Below are 24,639 nucleotides of genomic sequence, written 5' to 3' on the forward strand. Positions count from 1 at the left end.
ATATGTGAGTGTGTATGTGTGTGTGCGTGTGTGTGTGTGTGTGTGTGTGTGTGTGTGTGTGTGTGTGTGTGTGTGTGTGTGTGTGTGTGTGTGTGTGTGTGTGTGTGTGTGTGTGTGTGTGTGTGTGTGTGTGTGTGTGTGTGTGTGTGTGTGTCAGAGAGAGAGAGAGAGAATGAGACAGCAGAGGTAATTTGGCTTAAATGGCGGGCTGATTGTAACTATGCATGCAGACCATAAATCTTCCTCACACAGACACGTGTGCGCGCACACACATACATACACGCACACATACACACCCTATGCACATGAATGCATGTGTGCACACACTCATGCAGCACATTATTTCCTGTTATCTCAGATAAGCAGGAAATCCTAATCAACCAATAAGAGCACAGAGCAAAGCATAGAGGGCATCTTACCTTTTCTCTCTTTCTATCTGTTTGTTCTCTCTCTGGAAATCACATCCTGTATAAAGCAGGAAAATCTAATAGTCACCCTACTATAACCTACTCTGATATATTCTTTTCTATTTTGCTCCTGTGTTTAATTAACTCTGTATTGGTAACTCTGTATCTTGTAATTTCAGTACTAAAAGCCACTGGACTGTCTGAGAAAGTTTGATTATTACAGCTGGGTGATTATAAATTATGCCTGTTGAACCAAAGGAACATGGTTCATTCCCCACAATGAGAGAATATCTTTTCAGCAAATTACCAAATATCAAGAGGACTCATTTCATCTCTGCACGACCCACATCCGTTTCCTTTTTAACTGAACCAAACCATTTTTTTTTCTAAGCAGTGTGCCGGTGCCAGTGGTAGTTGCCTCATGCATGTGTGATGTAATTAAATAAATCTATTTCTCCCCTTAGCAAACAAAAATGATCGATGTTGGAAACTCCTAGTTTCTAATCAGGCTGTAATTTGGCCAGTGAGAGATGCAAAACAGATTTGTAGGTACTTTTTCTGTTGTTCTTTGACAGATGTTTCCCGTTTTTGTGCTCCTTGGCAAACCAGAATAAGGCATAATGAGATAGATATTGCAGATTTATTGAATTTCAAAGCCCTTCGAACACCCTGTTATGAATATCTTTTTCTAAATAATGTCACTCATCAACAATAAAAGTTGAATTTCAAAAAAAAAAAATCCTTTGGTTTCTCAAAATCTGTATTATATTATATTACTTATATAATGAATCACCCAAGGTGCAGTCTGATGTCAGTGGCGAGTTTGTTGCACCATTGAGGAACCAGGACAGCAAACAGACGGGGTTGTGCTAGGCGGTGGCTGTGGCTGTTGCTGTGGCTGTGAGGGAGTAGCAAGCTGTTGGATGTCGGCAAGGCCTGAGCGTTTTGCAGCATGGAAGACAAGTAAGAGTGTCTTGAATAGGATTCAAGCTGCCACCGTTACAGGGTGCGGAGGAGAGGTGTAGTGTGGGGGAACTTGGGCTGGTTGAAGATCACCCAGGCCGCTGCATTCTGGATAAGGTCTAATGGCACATTCCTACAAAAAGGAGGGAGCTGCAGTACAGTAGTCTGGAAGGAAATAGTATATTGATGTAGAATCCAATTGCATATAATCAAAGCGAATTTAGAAAAAAAAAATAACCTACGGTCTTTTAGAGTATTAGAAGTTTGCAGTTTATTTTTGTGTTTTCATGTGACCTGCAAATGAACTTGATTTGTAGCAAACCATGCTGGTCTAAACATCTCTTGGGGCACAGAGTTGTCTTTTCCGTTGTTGGGTGGATCTGTTCCATAAGCTTCCTCTGCGAGTGTATGTGCCTTGAAGAAGAGGAGCCTCTTGAGTGAAGCTTATCTTGGTTTCAGGTTGGATATTGATTCCAAGAATTAGTTCCAGGTGGATGTTCACGTCCATAGAATCCAAAGTGAAATAAAGAGCTCATTCACAGTTACTCTTTCATTGCTGTTGTTTCCACAGAATAACACTGATTAAGACAGAGAACCCCTATTCAAGGATCAAACACGGCATCTAATCAGTATAACATATTGTTCCTATAGCTAGCATATATAATATATTGGTTGTAATGTTTCTCTTGGGAAGTAGAAATAATTGTTGCAAGTGTTAATGTTTTACATATTCATTCAAACCATCTTGTTCAAATGTTCGGTGCTTCTCGGTAGAGCTTTCCAATTTTATTGACTGACAAAAACAAGTTTACTCATCAGATGTAAAGGTTATCAAATACCTCATACAGCAAAATAATTACCCTCCCTGAATAAACAAAAATATGTCCTTTTGAAAAACATCTCTGCCTTAATAAAGCTAAATTCTATTTAGATCAAGTGTAAGCAATTACTTTTTTGTGTACCAACATCTGTCCAAAAATAATCTCCATCAGTACATATGAAAATCAAACAATATGTCAATAGACAGTACTCATTTTACAGTTAATTGATTAACTTAATAATAATTGAACTGCAGAGTTGAAAGAACATGTTCAATGTGAACATAGTCACAGATGGATGTCATTAGGCACTACTGGTTGTCTGATAAAATCATAAGGCAAGAAGAATTGAATAGCTTATCTGAAATTGGCTTCTTTGTGGGTATTGTGTTTCTTGCAAGAGGAGCTCAATAAAATAGTTCAACAACTAAAAGAAAACAGCTGTGTCACTGATTGAGCCTGAGAAGCTTGTGTACCAATAGCAGGACAGCACCATGTTGCTGCAGTAGCATTGCTTAAGAGAATCCATCCCTGCACCGATAAGATCTTGTCTATGTCTTTTGAAACAACAAGCATTTATGTTGTTAGAAAACAGCGTGTGATTTCCCCAAAGATATATATTCATACTGATACTCAAAATATCAGAATTATTAATTTCTAGAACATCCGTCTGGTTCTGGTTTTCAGTTACTCTTTTGATTTCATGGCCACTAATATTTGATCATGGATACACATAAGCTCATCACAGCACAACGTTACTTGACAAGAACACAAAGGAGTACATTTCCAAAGCTTCAGCTTAAAGAATTGAAAACTGGCTGAACATCAATGGGAAACTAATAATACACAATGGGCTATATGCCATAACAGGTGTTTGTGCTTTTGCCATGCTACTTTAAATGGAGATTATAGAACGCTGAACACAATTAATTAGCTGTGAAAGTAGTCTAAATAAAGTACTTAAAATACAGTTTTAATTGGTTTTACTTTCGCTGCCATTACATTATGACTGAGAAACAAAACAGAAAACTTTTTCCCATTTTGCACGACCCATTCACAAGACGAAAACAATTTATCATTGAAACAATAACTGGTCATACCTGGTCCTGAAGTTAGCAGGGTGTGGGTGTCCATCATACAAGGACAGGAAGTCGTATTCTTCTTCGATGGCAAATGACAAGAACATGAGCTGGATTCTACTTCCTTCCTCCCCAACAATGACCCAGGTGCAGTTTGCTCCATTAGGGTAGCCATACGGAAAGCCTGGAGATTCTATACTGCCATTTCGGCCTTTGAGTGTACCACCGCATGTGTAGATGAAACCTAAAGGAGAGAAAAGAGAGAACATTTATATGTTAACATAGTCTGATTTATTCCTGTAATGAGAAAATAAAACAGTGGCAAACAACAGCTGCTGTGTTGTAGACAAGAGGAATAACACAGCAATAATAGAATATTGCATGTGGGTCCATTTGTTTCTCTGCGCATGTAGTTAGTATTTGTCAGTGTGTGTCTAACAACATGTGCTGTGTACTGCAGGGTGTACACACACACCATTGCTTAGTATCCCGCTGGACCCAAACGGTCCGACAAGATGGTACAACAAGAATCATTTTAACCTAACTTTTTCCAAGGTATAATATGTAGTATTATTCTGAAAAACAATGTATGAACTAATACAAAATGAATCCCTCTCAATCATGACTTTTGACCCATTAGAAATGTGTGGTAGTTTCTGTATCTGCAGAGGACCTGCCCTCTACCTGTGTTTTCTCTTTTCTTATTATTTTGAGATGGACGGGATGGAAGAATTTGAACCACATATGTATCCCCAAAGCAATTTCATTCAAAAGCGTGTGTGTGTGTGTGTGTCTGTGTGTCTGTGTGTGTGTGTGTGTGTGTGTGTGTGTGTGTGTGTGTGTGTGTGTGTGTGTGTGTGTGTGTGTGTGTGTGTGTGTGTGTGTGCTTTCAACCTAAGACATGGAACAATTAGAAAATACAGTTTTATTCCTCTGATTCACTGTTTTGTCCTCATTGAACGCTACTCACTCTCTTCATTCTCTCTCTATCTTGCTTGGACACTGCTACTCTCTCTCTCAATGACTCTTTGGCCGTTGAGCGGTGGAGGAGAGGAAGGGCCTACTCTGAATGCTGATACTTTACTGAAAGTAAGCAACCTACTGACACAGTCTAACATTGGTGTCTCACTATTCATTATTTCTTTAACAGGTAACAGTGCTAAAAGTGCAGTCTGGTACTGAAGAAAATGAATGCTTTACATCAATGAATAAGCCACAAGTCAGCATGTGGGATACTAAGTAGGTCAGCTTGGGTCTGATATATCCTGGTTCTTTGATGCTGATATATGATCACATATGAATCGAATATATACTGTAGTTAGCACAAACACTGTTGAATCAAGTAATTGTTAGAAAGTCTTATAGCTTTATGGATCTGCAGTTTGTGATGCTGCTAGAAAAATACTTTTCATTGGCATCCTCCACAGCAAGGTTATAGGGCTGGCTCTGTTTCAGAGCAGAACCCCAGGAGCTGGTACTCGGATTCAGCATGGGGTGCTTGAACCTAGGTCCCCTGACTGTGTAGTTGCCACTGAGCTACCCTTTCCACCTGACTTAACAGGTGAAATCAATAAGCGACCAGCTCATTCTTTTGCATTCACCTTATGTGCTTCTAAAAGATTAAAAGCTGTTTATTAACTTGTGTTTGCTAATAAATTAAAATGTCAAAATGTGTGACAACCATAGTTCCATGTAAGTCGGCTTAAAAATGCCTTTAAAAATTAAGCAATTTATAAATGAAGGACATAAAATGTTGTTTCTGTACGCATCTATATTCACTGTGTCTTCTCAGATGGTAAAAAGAAATTCAGAGAGATGACGCAAATGCAGACTCTTGCATACTCTATGCAGCATCAAAGGCAGTTTGTGATTACTTTAGAGGGGGAGAGAATAAATATTAATTAATGAGCTACTATAGGCTCTTCGTCATGGCTCTATGTATGTGCTGGCAGGCAGGTAGGTGGAAGAGGCGAGGAAAGAGAGTTGTAGGAGAGGAGATGCCAAAACAACAACAGCAACAGGCATTATGTTGTATTTTCTCTCTGCACAGGAGAGCACAACATACAAAATATGTCACGCTGCTGGATATCCAGGCAATAATTAACAACAGTATCATCAATACCGTTACTGTACACCTCAGAGTGCACACCATGGTTATTTTTATATAACCATCAATTTTCTAAGATTTTTTTTTATAGTTAGTCACTCTCCCTCTGTGTGTGTTGTAATCTGAGTTTCTCTGTTGTGTATTGTGATAGATGGTCCAGCCGTGGGTGCACGTTAGAGCACATGGCTATGATTTTTTGTTATTTCACGTATTGGGGTGAGAGCCTTGTGAAATCAATCTCAACCCGCTACTTTCCAGTATTTCAGGTAGAGTACAGCTATACAAGTCATTACAAGGCATTAATTACTGTTTTATTGATAATATTGCAGTACATAAATGATACAATTGTAGATGGGAATTATGTTACATGTGTCCAAATCTGCAATGTTAATAGACAGTAATCACTATCTCCTGTTGCTATATTACAACTTGATATTACCATATCAGAAAGGGGTTTAATGTAGATAAAAGGAGTGTGTAGCATTTGTTTTTATCCTTTCCACTTCCATTTACAGGCTGCTTGTACTGATAAATTAGAAGTGAAGCAAATTCTGCTGCTTTACTTATTCTAAATCTCTGCGGGTTACAGAGGCTGCTAAATGCCTAAATTGTAAAATGTAAATGTAATTGATCTCCTCGGACTTTACTGTTCACATCAGGATCATTATCTTCTCTCTTTGATCTTAATGTTCCTTTTATATCAAACAAACCAGAGGTGTTACAGTAGGTGAAAACCTTGGGGTGTCTAGGAGTGAAATCGGTCCTAGTGAAATTTTTGCGATGCTCTTATTGATCCTTGATGGAGAAACTCTTCACTTCTTCCACTCCACAGGAGAGACAGACTGCAGAGTCTTCTTACAGAGCAGAAGCCCTTGGAGCTGGTCGGGATTTAGCCCTTATCTGAAGGCTCATCTGCTCAAAGACACTACAGCAGAGAAGAAAGATGCTGTAATATTGGGCTTGATCCTACATATGTCAACCTCCTGGGAGTTGGTTTTGCAAACCAATCGGTGCCTTTTTTGCATTTGCGTTCTATTATTCAATTTTTTTCAATCATATGTGATACAAAGTGTATTTATCATCAGCTTTATATCATTAGTAAAAGCTCTACAATAGCTTTTGATGCAGCAGCATAATGCCTTTGGTGTCTCATTCCAAGTTTAAATGAAAGTGTTTAATTGAAAATTGCTCCTACTGTATTTTTAAAGTCCTTGAACTACTGGGCCTTAATTGATCTCCTCTGAGTGCAAAGCTCAAATCAGGATGATCATCCCCCTGCCTTTCATGTTTATGAGCCTCATTATTTACCATGGCAGTCAGGACCTCAGGGACTCCGCTGGATGTTTTTCCAACCAATTATCCAAGACAGAACCAAAAAACTGAGTGTGTGTCTACATACGTATATATGTGTGTGCCCGTGTGTTTTTGTCCAAGCTTCATTTACCCAGACAATTCCAAGACCATCACGGTGACAGATATAATGACCAATGGCATTCTGAGCTGCAATTAAGAGATGGTATCTATGTCCCTTCACAACCAATCAGAGCTGAGATGTTGAGGAACCAGGAGGGACAGGCACAGCCATATGAGAGAACACACATATACACATACACAGACCTACAGAAACACTGACAACATACACATCCATATCACTTTTTTCTTGTTTCAAAGGGCTGAACATGCCGTGACTGCTTTCTTCTTCAAGAAACTGCAGAAAAAATTGTGATTGTGCACAGCACAGCAAGAAAGAACTTATTGAACTGCCATTTTGGCCCAGTTCAGAAAGGGTAGATCCATGTGGTTCCCAACAGGAATTACATTTTATGATCAAAGTTAAGTGGAATTTATGCTCCAGCAAGCAATGGTTCATCTGAGGACAACAAATATTCACAGTTACAAAGAAAAGGCAGACTTATCAGAGCGTCTATCCAATATATTAGATTTTTTAAATTATACTCTGTAATGTAACAACCCCTGCATGTCCAAGATAACACTCAAGTTATGAATACAATCTCTGATTTCAAATATTGCTTTATTATGGCTTTTATGGATATGGGGTGTGTCCAACCACGAAGACATTATCCAAAATTAAAGCCAGTTAATGTGATGCTTCCAAATGATTTAATAATTAAACTAACTGAATGGATACCTAAATACATTTTCATTTTTTAAAAGACACTGCAATAAGTGCATGCACCTAATTATACAGCTGCGTTTATTGTTATTCTACGAACACCTTTTTTCAGATAGCAGGTCATATTGATAAGCTGGTTCTGAAGATGAGCTATTGGGTTTCTTTATACCTTTATATATATAAAGAGAGAGGGCAGAGGAAAAGGAAGGGAGAGAGACAGGATGAGAAGGAGGAGACAGAGAGAGACAGAAACATAGAGAGAGATAGAGAGAGAGAGAGAGAGAGAGGGAGAGAGAGAGAGAGAGAGAGAGAGAGAGAGAGAGAGAGAGAGAGAGAGAGAGAGAGAGAGAGAGAGAGAGAGAGAGAAGAAACAGTGAGAGAAAGACAGGGGTAAAAGAGAGACTTCTAATTATGCTGACTACCAGACCGAAACTGACAGCCATGCCACACACACACACCGGGTCACAGAAAGACAGGCATACACACACAGCGGGTCACAGAAAGACAGGCGCATGCACACACACACACACACACACACACACACACACACACACCTCCACAGCCATGACATTACTAGTTAAGCCTTTTCATGAACCCACTGACTCTGCTGCCATTTAATACACCCTTTGTTCAGCATAGCCATACTCTACAAACATGTACAGCACATTGAGTGGGTGTAATGAAATTGCATGTATACCTATTTATTCATTCAATGTTAGGGAATATATGTTTTTAATCAAATCTGCTGCAGGCTATGCATTTCTGGCCAATAGAAGAACAAGTGGGGGTCGCTTTAATGTGACCAACACGATGCATGAAGCTTGCATATTGGTCATGAGGAGAAGCAGTGAATTTAGCAATATTTTGGCAAAAGAAATAGCTAAAAGTGTGTATATGTTTTGATACTGTTTCTTGTTATGATACTTCGTTACCTTTGCAATCCATAAATGCAGCTTATTCAAGATGACCACGGCTGCCACTGTGGTACAAACTTTTCAGAGCCACCGGGCTTGAATGTTAGATACTAAAAAGACTTTGGGCGGAGTCTCACTTTCAGCAAGACATTTTCCCCCCAAAGGCTTAAGTAGAGATGCTAATTGGCAAACAGTAAAAGACTAGTGGTTGGACTAGGTTGCTCCCAGGTGTGAATATATGCACTGGTACTAATGAGGAACAGGGTTTAGCTGTAAAAGAGCGTGCATGCTCAGCAAAACCTTCCCTAGATAAAAGAAGCTTAAAGACAAAGAAGAAAATCTGCTTCTTGAATTGAGTGGATTTAATGAACCCTGGACTGCAATATAGGCTTGAACTCTCCCTCAAAGCAACATCTCATCTTGAATGTCTGAGATAATACACTGCAGAAAAAAAAACCACAAGCTTAACAAGTGGCTTATGCTGGCACTTGTCACGATTTTCAAGACATTCTGTTTTTTTATAGTACAGTGTAGTTTTCTTAAGTATGGGCTAGTTTCAGGATTCTGTGTAACTGCTACTACACAACAAGTGCACTGGAGGCTCTGAATTGACATTATGTGTGTCTGTTTGTGTTGGCTTCAAGATATTTTACTATTAGGCAGCAATGAGTCTTTCAATCTCTCTGGGTCAAAAAATGCAGGCTCCACATGAGTTTGAATTACATAATTTTCTTGGTGCAGTAGGGGAATGGTCACAGAGGGCTATAACAATAAAACACAAGGTACTGTGACAAAATGGGTGGCCAAATTCATGCATACAGGTGGGTGTCTGCTGGCTTCAAGGAGCATTGTAAAAAAAAATACCTTGCAAGTGTTTGGATGGAGGAAATAATGCTGGGATACCATTACAGAACTTTCCAGACTTGTAAAAATCCTTCCTCAACTGATTGTAAATCGTACAATGTCTTTGCATCTGACAAGCCTTCAGGAGGAATTCTCATTTGCATTGTATCTTCTCAAGGGTACCTGTGTCAACTCACCCACACTAAGGCCCCTTGCATTTTAGGATCTAGCGCTACATGCCCTAAGGCAGAGGGCTAATACGGACTCCAGCAAAAAAATTATTTAATCTGAACCAAAATGAATTTATAAAGTAATAAAAGTCTACCTTTGCCATACAGTAAGATAATGTGACTTCACATATCCTGGTATACGCTTGATGATTCTGAGGGAGTGAAATCACTTACTAAGCTTGTCATTTTTTTCACAGGGAACCATATGATCAATACAGCCATTTCCACATGAGTGCTGACTAATAAATGAGGAAACAGTGAAATTACCCTATTCTTCTTTTGAATGGGACCCACGGTACCCCCTCAAGGTTGCCTGGCGTCCCCGGCTCCCACTTGGGGGGCAAGCAATGTCTCCACATGACACATATCTATGTGCCCACATCCTGTAATATAAAATATTTCTCTTATCCTCAGCAGTATAGTGGCATTACACCAGTCCAGCTCTGAGAAAAAATGCTTTAAATTCTCTTCCATCTCTCTTCCTCCCTCTCTCTCTCTCTCTCTCTCTCTCTCTCTCTCTCTCTCTCTCTCTCTCTCTCTCTCTCTCTCTCTCTCTCTCTCTCTCTCCCGCCCTCTCTCTGCCTCTCTGCCTCTCTCTATCTCTCTCCCTCTCTCTCTCTCTCTCTCTCTCTCTCTCTCTGCGGTTTCCCTATTCCGGTTCTCCGTCTCTCTTTCATCTTTCTGCTTCCCTCTCTCAGTCTCTGCCTCACTCTCTAGGGGCCTCAGTGATACCAGATTCGCTTAAAGGGCTATTCCGTCTAATCTCACAGACTCTCATTTATGATTAAAGAATGGCTTTCCCAGTGGAGCAGACTGACCAATCAAATCACCACAGACAGACAAACCGTCCAATCAGTATTCAGATCACAGCAGCACTCAAGCTCTAGGGGCAAAATGAGATGTGTGTGTATTTGCTCACAAGCATGGGTGTGCATGAGTGCAGTGTTAGTTAATTTAAATGAGCTGTCCATGACTCTGGAAAATGATACTATCTGTTAATTTTCTTAAAGTGGCTTGAAAGCGAGAAAGGAGGAAAGATGGAGGAAATGCAGAAGTGGTGGTGGTTGTAGTCGCTGCTTGACAGTGACAGAAAGGTAGACAAACTAAAAGCAGAAAAGGATGACCAAATGAAGAGTGGGGGCAGATAGGGGGAGAATGAAAGAAGAGAGATAGCAAAGGCAACGGAGAGAGACGGAGCAAGAGAGAGTAACGTCCCATTGGTTCTTGCTGTCAGGAATGCTTGTCAACCAAGAATTAGACGGCTCCATGCTGCCACTGACTGACAGTCGGCCCTTGGTCTAGACTATACCCTGGAGTGGTTGAGTTTAAATAAAGGAAATGACTAGAGAGAGAGACAGGGGGAACACACCGGGCTGAAAATCAATTTATAACACTGTCAGTCAGAGGCAGAAGGGGACGATTGGATAGAGATAAGAAGAGAGAGAAAGAGAGCAGCAGCAAGGGGGACACAAAGGGTGAGAGAGAAGGACAGACATAAAAGGGAAAGACAAGATTTGAGAAAACAGTAAACAAATGGGACTGATCGAGAAAAGATGAGAACAGAGGGGACTCTTTGTTGTGTTGAGTGAATTGGGGAGATGAGAGGAGGAAGTGGTGAAGAAGAGAGAGAAAGATACAGACAGACTTTGCTACTTTGCTGCTATAATTCGCTGAAGCCACTGCAGGTGGCAGAGCCACTTCAGATAATACACTGCTGTTGAGAAATAATCTGCCTACGCTAATTAAAAGCAAAAATGCCGGCGTCAAGCTAAAAAGCCTCCAGAACCACTAATGCTACAAATCATGGAATTTTCACTGGAAACACTGGATTACTTTTCTCTAATGTTCACTAACTGTGCCATGTTTAATGGTAGAATGTTCAAATCCTCAGAACACATGCTGTCATTACATAACTATTAAGTTGAATATTAATAAGCTAACTTGTAATTATCATTCATACCAATGGTGTCAATTTTGAATCACTACACTATTGCTCAAGAATTACATGGTAGAGGGTGTAATTACTCACCTATGGTTTGTTACCATGTTTTATTGCAAAATTCATTATACAACACAGCCTCCAGTCACTTGAAATGGGAGATATTAAAGAAGACATTTTAATTACCCCGACTTGTCTCTAAACACAAAGGGACTAAGTTAGAATTAAATAAAAGTTTCCAAAGAAAAAGAGTTTTAGTGCCTTTCCAACTACAAACAAAACAGTGCTAAACATGAAATTAAAACAGAAATCACCATCAGACTCCTCACTGTAAAGCATTAAAGTTTAACAAGGAAATGTGAGGCATAGAAGGAAAAATGTTGGCTCACCATAGACAAACTATACTTGCCAACAGAGATACATGTATTATGTGTACCTTTTTTTTTTCTTTTATTTTGACACTGATACATACGTCTATGGTACAACTGTTTAAGCTTAAAAAAATAACTCAGTTGTTAATCCTCATTTATTCAAGAACACAACACTAGAAGGAAAATGAATGAAACTGAACATGATTTAGCCAGCAGGGTCAGCCCTTCCATTAGTCTCTAGGTGTTTGCTAATATGCTGTTTGTGGATTGCTTGCTAGCCCATTTCAAGGTCTGCTGTCCCATTAGGCTATTGTTGTCTAGAGTTATGCTGAGGTTGGAAATTACTGGGTGAGATGTGAGTTAAGCTTAAACCCAGGTGTTGGAGCAGTGTCAGGGCAGAGGAAGTGTAGTGTATATGATCAGTATAGAGTGTGGAGGACAATGAGCCTCTGGATGCCAGGGTTTACTGTTAAACCTTGTGGGGGGGTGGGGGTTTAATTACTCAACAAAATAAATGTGATGGGCCTTTGTAACTCAGCAGCATGGATGCCTTTAGTCATCTCTGCTTTCAAAGTTCTAGCCAGCTCATTGCAGCACATGGGCACTTTAGTTGAAAAACACAAAAGACTGTTACACGATTACATCCAACACTATGCAGCAGCTATTAAAACAAAAAACAAACTAGAATTAGATTCTTGTTTATTTTATGAACAAGCATGTCAGGCTGATTATTTCATTTAAAAAAAAAAAGTCAAACAAGTATTCTATAGCAATCATGTATTTGACATTTAACATCTTTTTATTTGACTCAAAATATATGAGGCATATGAGGTGCCTGCAGCAGAGCACAAATGTATTAAAATGAAAACGGAAACCATTAGTATTCCATGTTGCTGGTGAGTTGTAGAAACATACTGTAGATTTACCATTGAGGCCATTTTATGTGCTGTTATACCCTCCCTGCAAATTATATATAAATCCTATAAATTATACCCCATCAACTCAATTCCTTCTTACTTTGAAATAAATTATTTTTCACCAAAGTCAGAAGTGATATCCTTAGTCAACCCCTACCTTTATTTTGCCTTCCCCACCGTCAAACCAAGCACTGATGTTTCAACATACAGTAGTACTATCAATTAAAACTATTTGACCAGTACTGTACTTTGTTACTTTGAGTTTTAATTCTTGAAGTGATTTAGTGATGAAGTATTTATCCACTATGGTATACACAGCATGTCCTAGGCTACTCCTAACAGCAGTATAACAGCATAAGCCAAGACAAATACAGCTATTAGCACAATGAATCACATCAAAAGTACTAGTACTACCAATACTACTGGAATTAGCATTACTGCCTCTTAAGCTACACTCTTTGGATCACATCAAAAATATTAAGCTTTATACTGTATGCTGGTATTTGTTGTTTTTTAACTGGCAAATACAGTCATCAGCATGTAAATATAATTTACATTACATTACTTTTAATAATGCACAGCTTCAGAGTAAACACATTTCAGCTGCTTTCCTTAGCGTTTCATTCGTTGTTATTTCCTCTTCAGCTGGGGATATTCTTAGAATGATCATTGTAAGAAAGCTTCAGCTCATGCCAAGGTCCTGTTTACCAGCTAGTCAAGCATATCCAAGCCTTTAGCAGCCATCCTGATTCTCCTAGGATATAAATTGTGACTCCAATGTTCCAATAAATGTATGGGTCGCTGGGGCGGCTGTGGCTCAGGAGGTAGAGTGGGTCATCCACTAATTGGACCATTGGCGGTTCGATCTGCATGTCAGAGTGTCCTTGGGAAAGACACTGAACCCCAAATTGCTCCTGAAGGCTGTGCCATTGGTGTGTGACTGTGCATGTGAACTATTAGATTAGATTGTGAAAAGCAGATGGCACCTTGCATTGGATGGCGGACTCTGCCATCATCGTATGAATTTATGTGTGAATGAGTGAATGTGGCAAGTAGTGTAAAAATGCTCTGAATGGTCTTAAGACTAGAAAGGTGCTATACAAATTTAAGTCCATTTACCAAATAATATGTTGCTAACTGCAGTATGCTGGCTTTACTGGTACAGCTGGCTAAATGGCAGCTTGAAGGACCTCTGGCTTTGCACAACCCCAGCTGCGTACATGAGAGGGAGAGGAGGCATGAGCAGTGAGCACAGGAAGCGATGGGAATAAGCAAGCACTCACTTTCACTAATAAATTACAAAAAAATCTGCTTTCTAAGAAAGTAGGTCACTGAGAGCAGGCGAAGAATGCTAAGCAGAAGACTTCTTTTGGGTAAATACAAGCTTGTGTGTATATGTGTGAGCATTGCAGAGTGGCAGTGAGTGAGAGATTGAGTGACTATTTTGGCTTGTCGTAGTTAGAATTTACTGTATTTACATATTGATCATTCTGCTTCAAAAGGAGGAAGAGTAAAGGAGACACATGGGAAGGAGTATATACTATTGAATTCATCAACCGTTTAGTGTGCCCTCTCTGACGCACATGCAAACACACAGACAAGTAGAAAACATATCATAAAACATAGCAAACAGTAGATGCATTAAAAGCCTCATGGACTGGCAGGTAGTACACAGCATAAAGGATTAATGAGACAGATGCTGTCTTCAGGGGTTAGTATTGATTTGTGTCTGCTGAGTGCCATCATCTCCAATCTGACTAATGAGGTCCTACACACACACACTGCTCCCACTCTTCTTACAGGTTCATTGCTGGAAGTCTGTATAAACATTGACTAAATCTCTCTCCCTCTTCTTTTTTCTGCCTCCTCCTCTGCTGTCCCTTTTTCTGCTCTTCTCCACATGTCATTTGTCTTCTTTAATCTATCTCTCCAAAGAAAGTGATATCAAGAGTTAAAAAAAGATGACTTGGGATATAAATTTTACCCTCATTCATTGCAAAAATCACACGCGCATGTGCACGCACACACACACACACACACACACACACACACACACACACTCCTGTGTATAGCAACAGCTGGTATTATGAATACAGCCACTGCGGGATGAGCCTAATAAGAGGACAATTACAAGATACACTCTCAGGATTCAAATTTAATTTCCACTTGTCTCTGAATATAGTGTATACTGAGAGGTGGAGCGGAGGAGGCAAACATGCCAGCAGAGCAAACATTTCTACACAATTTACTGATTTCCCTTTACAATTCTTTTTTTATTTTAACATTATCACTAAACCATTGTTTGTTCTCTACAATGCTAGCTGATGTGGCTTAGACATCTGAGAGCAATTAGAACACTAAGTAAACTAAGTGGTGAGCCTTTACTATTAAACTGTATTGCTAAGAATGGCTACATTTGCATTGTGTGATATAAAAACATGTAGTGTAATATAGCAGTTTGTGTATTTTAGAACAGTTTGACCAGAACTATGTATAAGGTGTCCAAATGAACAGTTATTATGAACATGTGCCAGCCAAACAAATGACTCAAGGTACTGTATCTTCCAACAATTCCACCCACTCTTATTTTATGCCAGCAAATCCAAAACAAACCTACTCACCACAAACAACATGGCAGTGGATAAATATGCTTGCTTTATGCAAATTTATGTTTATTATTATTATTGCAGAAATCCCCCAAAAAAGACAAATCCTGTCCAGAATATTCTCCAGAATAATCTCAAAGGTATTGGATGCTTGAAAAATATGCTGATAAGGCATATTGACCTGCATGTAACATTACTTGGTAATACTACCACAGTGTAGTGCTTACTATCCAGCATGGTCTGCCTTTGGCAAGAAGGAGGAGGGCTCTCTGCATCAGCTGTACGTACTCCGATGGTAACTCAATTCACATCGACAGTAAATGCATATAACTTTGTTGTCGAGCGAAACATCTGGCTTTGAAGCTGAACTTGCCATTCAAAAGACCCTCTTTATTTATTTCTGCTCAAGGAAGTTAGTTTCTGCTTGCCATCTGCAACGTAACTGCTGCATTGCCTCCTGATTTCCTAAACTACGAGGCGGGCCGGGGGTCATTACCCGTTATTATCGCGTTAACTTCAACAGCCCTAGAAAAACAATGAGCCTGTTTTTGTTTCTGTTGAGAACAGTCTTGCAGCTTGCTCGGCTATAGTGTATCAGATTATGAATTTATGATAGAGGTTCATACAGTGCATGGAGCTCTTTAAAATTCACAGTAAAGTGGGCCAGCTGTGGAAATGGAAGTCATGGTAGGACGGCATATAAATCAATTGAAGCAGCATGTGTTCCTTGTTCTTTTCCTTTTAACTGTGGAATATTTTAAAATCAGTCAGCGTTTGTCTCTTCATAAATCAGCCGCGTCCTGGAAAATCTGATTGAGGGAAGTATCGGGGGATTCCCAAGTCGGCTTATGCTGAACGTTCATCAGTCTCTGTGGGGGTTGTACATTGAACGGAAATGGTCAAGCTAATAGTTATTAAATTAATAAAGGATTTAAACACATACCCTTACTCAGGCATTCAAGCATAAAACGCACGTTTCTGCCTAACACACTGCATTTCTCTACTACACACTCCCTCATTAAGATACCCAAAGATTCAGTAAAGCAAAGGTAAACAAAGGCAAACGTTAAAAATGGGTCAGTCTAATTGCTTCATAGACAAATAAATAATACCAGTCGATCACTTGCAAAATGCTGTACCTCCCCACACATGTTCATTCATCATAACAAGAATTATTTACATGTAGATGCATGCAATCTCTTTTACTTTCTGTCTCTCTTTCCTTCTCCCCACCCCATACACACACACACACATCACATACACATCGCATTTACTTCTCTCTCTCATTATGTTGTTTTGAGACAAAGCGTTTGTTAAGAGAAAGAGTCCCAATTAGCAGTTTAATAAACATCAGTTATACAACAATTGTGCTACTTTTAAGACTGATTCAAGTCATGATGTGCTACCAGAAAGTTTTAATTATTAATATTTCAAAAGAAATTAAATTTCCATCTTTCAAACTTTCCAGTTATTTTGTCATTTGTTATTTACATTAATTAACAAGAGCAACAAAGTAACACATATAAATGTGCCAGATTTAGCCATACGGGCTAATTTTTATCTGCAGTCCCTGGCAGGTTGAAGACATTTATGAAAATATTAAAAAGCATATAGGAGAAAGCAGTACAAAAAGCATAGACACAAGAACACATGAGCATGACAAATTACAGCAACACATGTGGGAGTTAAAACATAAAACATACACATGTAAGCAATTGATAAAATTGATAAGACAGCACATATACACAAAAATAAAAAAAGCACATTTAAGTACAATTAGCATTTAAGCACAGAAAAAGGCATCATGCACAAACAATGGGCATACACAGTATAAGCGCAAACAAAGAGCATACACAGTATAAGCATAGACAATGAACCTAAGTGCACAAACTACAAGTAAGGACAGAGTAGAGTACATTAATCCTGATTATGGCAGCATGTCTGATTTTGAAATAGCCACAGATTATTAGTTCCACAGTCACCACACTGACTGTGGGCAAACTGTGATAAGTTAAGAGATTTCATCATAAGAACAATACAAAATATAAAGTATTTGTAAAATGTTAACTTCAAATTATAAGATAAGACAAGTTCAGTTACCTGAATAGGTTCTTATCTTGAACATGAATACATTTATAACTAGGTACTTACATGTATATGTAACAGAAAATGTAACACTGCTTTAATTCAATATAAAGTATGCCATCATCTGAATTAAATGAGTAATCATTTAAAAAAGCGCCGACTTGTTTTAATATATATATTGTTCACTGAATCATCAAGCTCATTTTGTATGACTTCAAGCAACACCATTTGGATTCACCCGTTCAACTCTCAACAGCAAAAGTGCATCACAAATCACTGCAAGCCCTTCTTTACATGAATATTCAGTGAACACATCCTGTCAAACTGAGGGCCTCTGAGCAATGGGGAAAGCGGAAAAACAAAGCTTTGATATAAACTGATTTGAGGATTCAGGAAGTTAAGTCTCATTACGAGGAATCAAAAACACAATGGAGTGATGTGGGACCAGCACTCCACAACATGGCGTTGCTCTGAGCAACAGTTCATCTGCTCCCTTGTTTTGTTTTTTAGGTAAAAATGTTACCTGTCCAGGGAATATTCCCTTACCAGCCTCATGTTCGCACATGAACTGATTTACCCCACCAGCAAAGCCTTGGGCAAACATGTAGTAGCTGTAGTTTTATTATGATGATGATGATGACATTGTCATGGGACATTCTTATTGGTTAAAGGCCATAAGGTAAAGGGGTTTGAGTACCTATGCTAAATCCTGTACAATCGACTGGGCTCATTTGCAGTGACAAAACCAGAGACTACTGTAACAGTGTAAAAATCTCCCGTAGGGGCTCAGTTGGCTTGAGCTCTGATAACTGCAAAGCCTACTGCACACGGGTCACTCATTTAATATTTTTGGTGTTTATGTGGCCATCTGTAGAGACGGGTTGTCAAAAACAGCAGTCGAGGGGCACCCAGTAGCTCACCCGGTAGGGCTGGGTTTGACTCCGGCTAGCTGTCTATAAACATGTATTTAATTAAACAATATCTATATATATATGTAGTATCCATATGTATAACCTTTATTTAATTAGGAAGTCACATCACAGAGTAGATATCTCTTTTGCAAGTGAGACCTAGCTTTATGTGGGTATTCTGGTTAGCGACTATTTATCAATCATATCAAGCTATGTACTTACCTATATCAGGATAGAAGATTTTGGCCATATCCTCCAGACCACAGACACACACATACACACAGAAAAACACAGACTCACTCACTCACTCACTCACTCAATCACTCACTCACTCATTTACTCACTCACACACTCCTGCTATAATGGATTAATGAAACACTTTAATACAAAACTTAGATATCCTGACACAGAGACCTCACAGTAATCAAATTAATGGCAATTATAGTGGGTAGAACAGTGATCTAATTAAACAATATGCAAAAACAGTAATGTTCTGCTTATATTGCTGTTTTTACGCAACTTTTTATTCTGATGACTAGTGACATAAAGGGCAAGTGTGTGCAAAATTAACAGCTCAGGGCATGTGAAGCAGTCCAAAAACAATTTGTGTGTTTATTGTGTCCCAGTACACAGATACTTTTTCTTGTATTCTGTGAATGTTGCTGGCAGCACCAGAAAGGACTGCAAGGAGATTCAATATAAAGACAAGATAGTGTTACTACTTGCCAACATGGCTCATGAAGATTAAAGCACATTCCAATAAGCCACAAAGGGCCTGTACTGTAAGTTGCATTATGCAGAGAAGATTGAAATATGTTCACCAAGGTATAGTTATACCTCGTCTGCATGAGATTCTCTTAAACAACATTTGGGCTCCAGTCGTCACCTAGTGCTGCCCCAAGATCATTTTGTGAGATTTTAAAGCTTAACAGCTAAATACATAAAAACTCTTCCAACCACCTTATAAACTTTTTATTCACACATTAGATGAGTATACTTCTGTTTATGGACTAAATGCATCATTCAACTCTCTCCATTAAAAAAAGATCCAGCAGTAGTTTAGAATCATTCGCATCTTGAGAAAAAAATATGAATCCTTTGCATTATGCCATTTTAACAGGAAGATGAGACAGAGGACAGTACTTAGAAAAAATGATTAATGCATAAAGTGGAAGTGCTAAAGGTAGTTGCCTAGCATCTGAGTGGCACACAAGGAAAAGTGTCACAGAGCAAAATTGTGTCACCCACAGGACTGTGCCTTCATGCTTACTTTAAGATGGGATTCAGCTGAGCGTGCATGTACACCAGCCTCCATCAAATCCATGGGGCTCCACACAATCTCATCCAGCAGGTGACTCATAACTACCGTTAAACACATCTGCAGGGGCAGTAAGATGCTTGCTCCAGCATGTCACAAGGGAGGGTGGAGGGCCCTACAAACCAGCTAACTTCTAACCTTCATGTTACTGTTATCTTGCATTTAAAGGTCAAAACTTACATTTACTTAGCACTATCCCTGTTATTTTTGAACAGTCAGTTCATTGCCAAGCCCCATCAGGCTACAATTTTGGATTTCCACTGACAGCGAAATGGAAACTGTCTCTGTGGGCTCATACAATTTTGGTTTGAGATTATACATCTAAATAACTTGTACAGCTTCTGACTGTGGGGCTTGCAGCTGTGACTTCTTCCATTATGCCAGTAAAATCACCACTGGTGCTGTCATAGTGATCTAGGACTTGTTTCATTATTTACTGTCTATGCAGTAGCTCCAGGGTTTGTCTATAGATGACATCATCTTTGCAGTCAGTGTCTCTGTTTATTGTAAGGAGCAAACTGTTTAAACACGGATTAAAATTGGGTTGTAAAATAATGCAGAAATAACATCCTTGATTTTCCCTTTAAGGGGGTCACTTTTCATGTGTACATGAAATTAGATAAGTCATTCAAGACTATAAACTAATAGAAATGTAATTGAGGTGAGCTACAAAAACACGAAAAATCAGGGAATCCTTTTTTTACCCACAGGCCAGCAGAAACTGTATAAAAGTAAAAATGTGATCACAGAAATGTGCATCTTTATAGGCTGAAAACGCCCCTTTCATTTCCACATTTATGGCAACCTTTGAATCCCTGTTCCCATGTGTGCAAGATAGCCATGACAGGACATAGCAAAAGCTGGGATCAAAATGACATTCTTCACCTCAGCTATAATCCACATTGTTAACAAAACTATTTCATACATATATGAGAATGAGTCAGGTAATCCAAAGTGAAGACACATAATACACAGCCAGAAAAATGTCTTTGACAGCTTTCAATAATAGAACATATGCTACACCGTCAACACATTAAAGCTGCCTTTGCAAATAGATTTGGTGATTGGTGATTTGGTTTGGTGTAAGGTTGATCTTAGGACACTGCAGTACTTCTAAACTCTGCACTAATCATAACAGCAAAAACACAAACTTCCCACATAACTAACAACATTGCACATCTGCTGTTATGATTATATACTATTTCAACATATGATAGCCATAATCCTATCAATGACCCTTGTCCAAAGACTTTTTAGATTACCTTGTAGGAAGGAGAAAATACATTCATAGCTATAACCACACTATGTTATGTGATGGTTACATGTCACTGCTACTGAACAGGGACTCAGTGTCTCATTCAAGGGGTTTTGAGCTGCTATAACCAGGGCATGAAGGTGAATATCCCTACCTGTTGCAGTGAATTTAATGACGTCAGCTGACAGGAAGTTACCAAGGACCAAGGCTGTCGCCTAGCAATGGAATTCCGTTGAAAAGTCCTATAGTAGTCTCTCTTGCCAAGAAATATACGAAATATAAACAGTTTTTGTAATTCTCAGCTTCTTTTCAGCAGTGCCATTTGGGGCAGAGACTTCCATTATATTCTTATATTTGGGTCTATTTCTGAAAAATCCTTTTTGGCAACTGTAAAGTATAATTAGGCCACACTACTGCTTCCCGTGATCCATTTGTTTTTGCTCAGATTTTATATTGGGTGCTCTTGTTTAAACTTGGCAAGATCTGAAAGCCCTAAAAACAAAACAGCAAAGGTTTCCAAATGCGTGAAAGTAACTGGCAAAAGGACTGCCAGATTGGAATGACACACAATTATGACACTTCAACACTTTGTAGATCGACTTAAAAACAAAAAACATTCCAGTTTTCTCCGTGAGCCGCACTTTTATCAAACCATGTCATTCTCTCTTTCCCTTTTATCTGTTCTGTGTTCATTTTATGTCACCTAATAAAGCAGGTAAGATTTAAAAGCATTGAATAGACTAAAATAATGTGGCTGGAAACTGTATCTGTTCTCTCTAGTTGTGAGTTTTGTCAAACAAATTCAGATATGGCAATTAACTTTACTGTTTATCTGTACTGCACTTTAATCACTAGCATAATGACCCTGGATTGGGTTCCAAATTATATAAAACCAGCTTCCAGCCTAACAAGGTGACCACTGAACTCTGGTTTCAGACAACAACAAGTAATTGGTGAGCCAGTTTGACTGTATAGGTATTGATTGATAACTATGTACATACATTGGTAAAGTAACTCATTGCTACTGTGATTGATCACAAGTGGTCTAGACTCAGAATTGATTGTTTCCAGGCAATGATGAATTTTTAAAAAAGAGCCCCAAAGACAGCCGTGTCAAACCGATGGATTATGACATTGATATGTTTAATGAGTAGAAAGCAGTGACGAAAATGAATAATTCGCTGATCTGGATCAAATTTAGATTCCTCGGGGACCTCTGCCTTGGGAAGCTCATTACAAACTCAGAGAAGTCTTTGGCATTATTGATCTCTGTAGGGAAATTATGTTTTTACCTCCGATCCTCCCGTATGAGCACAGAAGCATGCAGAGAAGCAAAGCGGTTCAGAGTAGAGCTCAAGATACGTATCACTGGGACCATAACCTACAGAGGGCTACAGAGAGTAATGCTTTTCTATGTCTACTTTAAAAATGTGGCAGAGACCCTCATCCATAACTTCATCACCTCCCGTCTGGATTACTGAAATGGATTCCTGTTTGGGGTACCCAGCAAAGCCCTGGACAGGCCTCAGTATATTCAGAATTTAGCTCTGAGGGTTTCCAACCGCACCAAGTTCTAGCAACACATCTACCCCAACCTCATACACCTCCACTAGCTCCTGGTCACGTCCTACATCTCCTACAAAATCCTCCTCCTTGCCTACACAACAGTTTTTGCACCAGCCCGAGGTACTTTCTCCACCCTGACACCTTGACCTGAGCATCCGATCTTCAGACAATGTTCTAGTCACTACTCCCCACGCCAACATACCTACTTGTGGAGGCAGAGCCTTCAGTGTGGCAGCCCCACCCAATGTATTTATTCACTTTTCTTTTGTTTTATTTTGTCTGCTCAGTTTGTTTGTTGGCTACTTGTTCTGCCTTACAAACCATGACACACACTCTCTCTGGCTCTTTCTCTCTCTCTATCTGTGTCTCTCTCCTTCCTCCTTTCTTCACTTTTCTTCCTCCCTCCCTCCCTTGCCGCCTGGTAACCATAGCAACAGGCAAAGGGCTGGGCATCCAAAGTGGGCAGAGCGTAGAGAAAAGTAAAAGAGAGGGAAAAAAGTGTGGCACAGCAGAGGGATGATATAGAAAAGGGAAACAAATGGGGATAAGGAGCGTGAGAATAAGAGAAAGAGGATGTTTGTGAGGAAGATTTGTGAGCAATGGAAGAAGAAATGACTTCACACAGTATTTAACAGTATAGATGTATAAAACAGTGTCATTGTCTCCTTGAGTCCTTTCACAGCCTCAATACTCCTCTCAACCATGTATTTGCATTAAGGTATTGGTATGCACTGCATCCGTTTCCTGATATGTGACATACATGATGGCTAAGCCACATTCAAAAGAAAAATTGTACAAAAGCATATGAATGTTTCCTAGAAATGCACACACATTTTGCCCTTCAAACGAACTTATGCAAATGTTAAATGTTTTGACATTTTCACTCGGCTCTTAGCCCAGACTGAATGATATTCACTTTGTTTTTTTGCAGGATGCCTGTGAAACATTTATTTCATTCAGTAAATGATGAATGACTTGACGAAATAGAAGCTGGAAGCATTGTTGGTCTGGCCAAAGAGACAGACACCACAGAAACTGACAGAAATAGGCACAGGTCGAAGAAAAAAATAGCTGCACCTGCACACACTATTTAATCTTGTTCTGCCAGAAATTTAATTTGGACTCTTTACACAAGGCTGTATTTAATACATTATAATACATTACACTAATACATCCTCACTTTTTGTGTGCTCAGCCTGGTCACCAGAAAGAAAGTTGTCATTGTAAGTTTCTACAAACCACAGAAACATTGATATTAAATGTTTTTTGCATTTTTTATGTTTAAAAACATTGTACATTAATATAACATATTCAGAGCAAGTGCTCCAGATGTCAGGTGGAGAGGAGGATGGCGTGGTTGGGTCATACACACTTTGACTTTCACCTGTTTGTGTCACCAGCGTTAGAATGCTTCTGTCTAAGCCTCCCTTTCACTGACTGCCACCGGTTACAAACTCCCAGCAAAAATGAGGACTTGCTTTACAGCACAGAGGAAGGAGTAAGCACTTGAGTTGTGCCTTCATTATGAAGGTAATTGTAACATTATCAACAGCAACGGATTACAACTTCACTACTTCATTCTTACCTTCCCCATGAAAGCCTTATACATATATTGTTAACGTTCCACCACATCGATGCCAACCAGTTTACTGAAGAGGCTAGTCCAGAAACAGCTTACAACTTACGAAAAATCTTACAGTAGCTTTTACTGACTAACGACACCAGCAAAAGAAAAACAGCGCTACGGATGGAGGAAGAGAGAGAGTGATACAAAAACATTATTTCTACTAAGCTAGACTGGTAAGTAAGAACCTGCCTAGTTGTTAATACTACCGGCTGTTTTACTCTGCTTTTATTATACTGAGTGTTTTACTCTGCCTTTATTAGAGTACTGAGATAGGGGTTTCTTTGACCGCGGAGCACCAAAAAGTGTCAGTATGTGATGAGTAATGAGACCTGGTTTCAGCGGATGTTTTGCAGAAGTGTACAATGTCAACAATTTATTCCGTTGACTGGGTTGGCGTGCTTGACTCAAACTGGTCCTTACAAATAAATACACAAACAAGTCTTTAGTGCTTTCTCCTGAAATTGCTGGAGTTCATGTTCACAGTCAAAATGCACTTTATATCCATAACAAATGCATCGCTCAAAATTAAAGATTAATTGAATTTGGGCC

The 24,639-nt window shown here is 39.2% G+C and overlaps 1 protein-coding gene across 1 annotated transcript in view; it reads right to left on the reverse strand.

Annotated features, from left to right (window-relative positions):
- LOC310956123 (CUB and sushi domain-containing protein 3-like) overlaps positions 1-24,639 on the reverse strand; it is a gene marked incomplete at both ends in the record, with an annotated part of 334,390 nt that overhangs the window by 257,567 nt on the left and 52,184 nt on the right. The window contains one exon of the mRNA XM_083926253.1: positions 3,289-3,511. Coding sequence (XP_083782379.1) covers positions 3,289-3,511 — 223 coding nt within the window. The remainder of the gene's footprint in view (positions 1-3,288; positions 3,512-24,639) is intronic.

The sequence above is a fragment of the Echiichthys vipera genome, assembly GCF_963691815.1.
Source record: "Echiichthys vipera genome assembly, chromosome: 13".
In the NCBI taxonomy this organism is placed as follows: Eukaryota; Metazoa; Chordata; class Actinopteri; order Perciformes; family Trachinidae; genus Echiichthys; species Echiichthys vipera.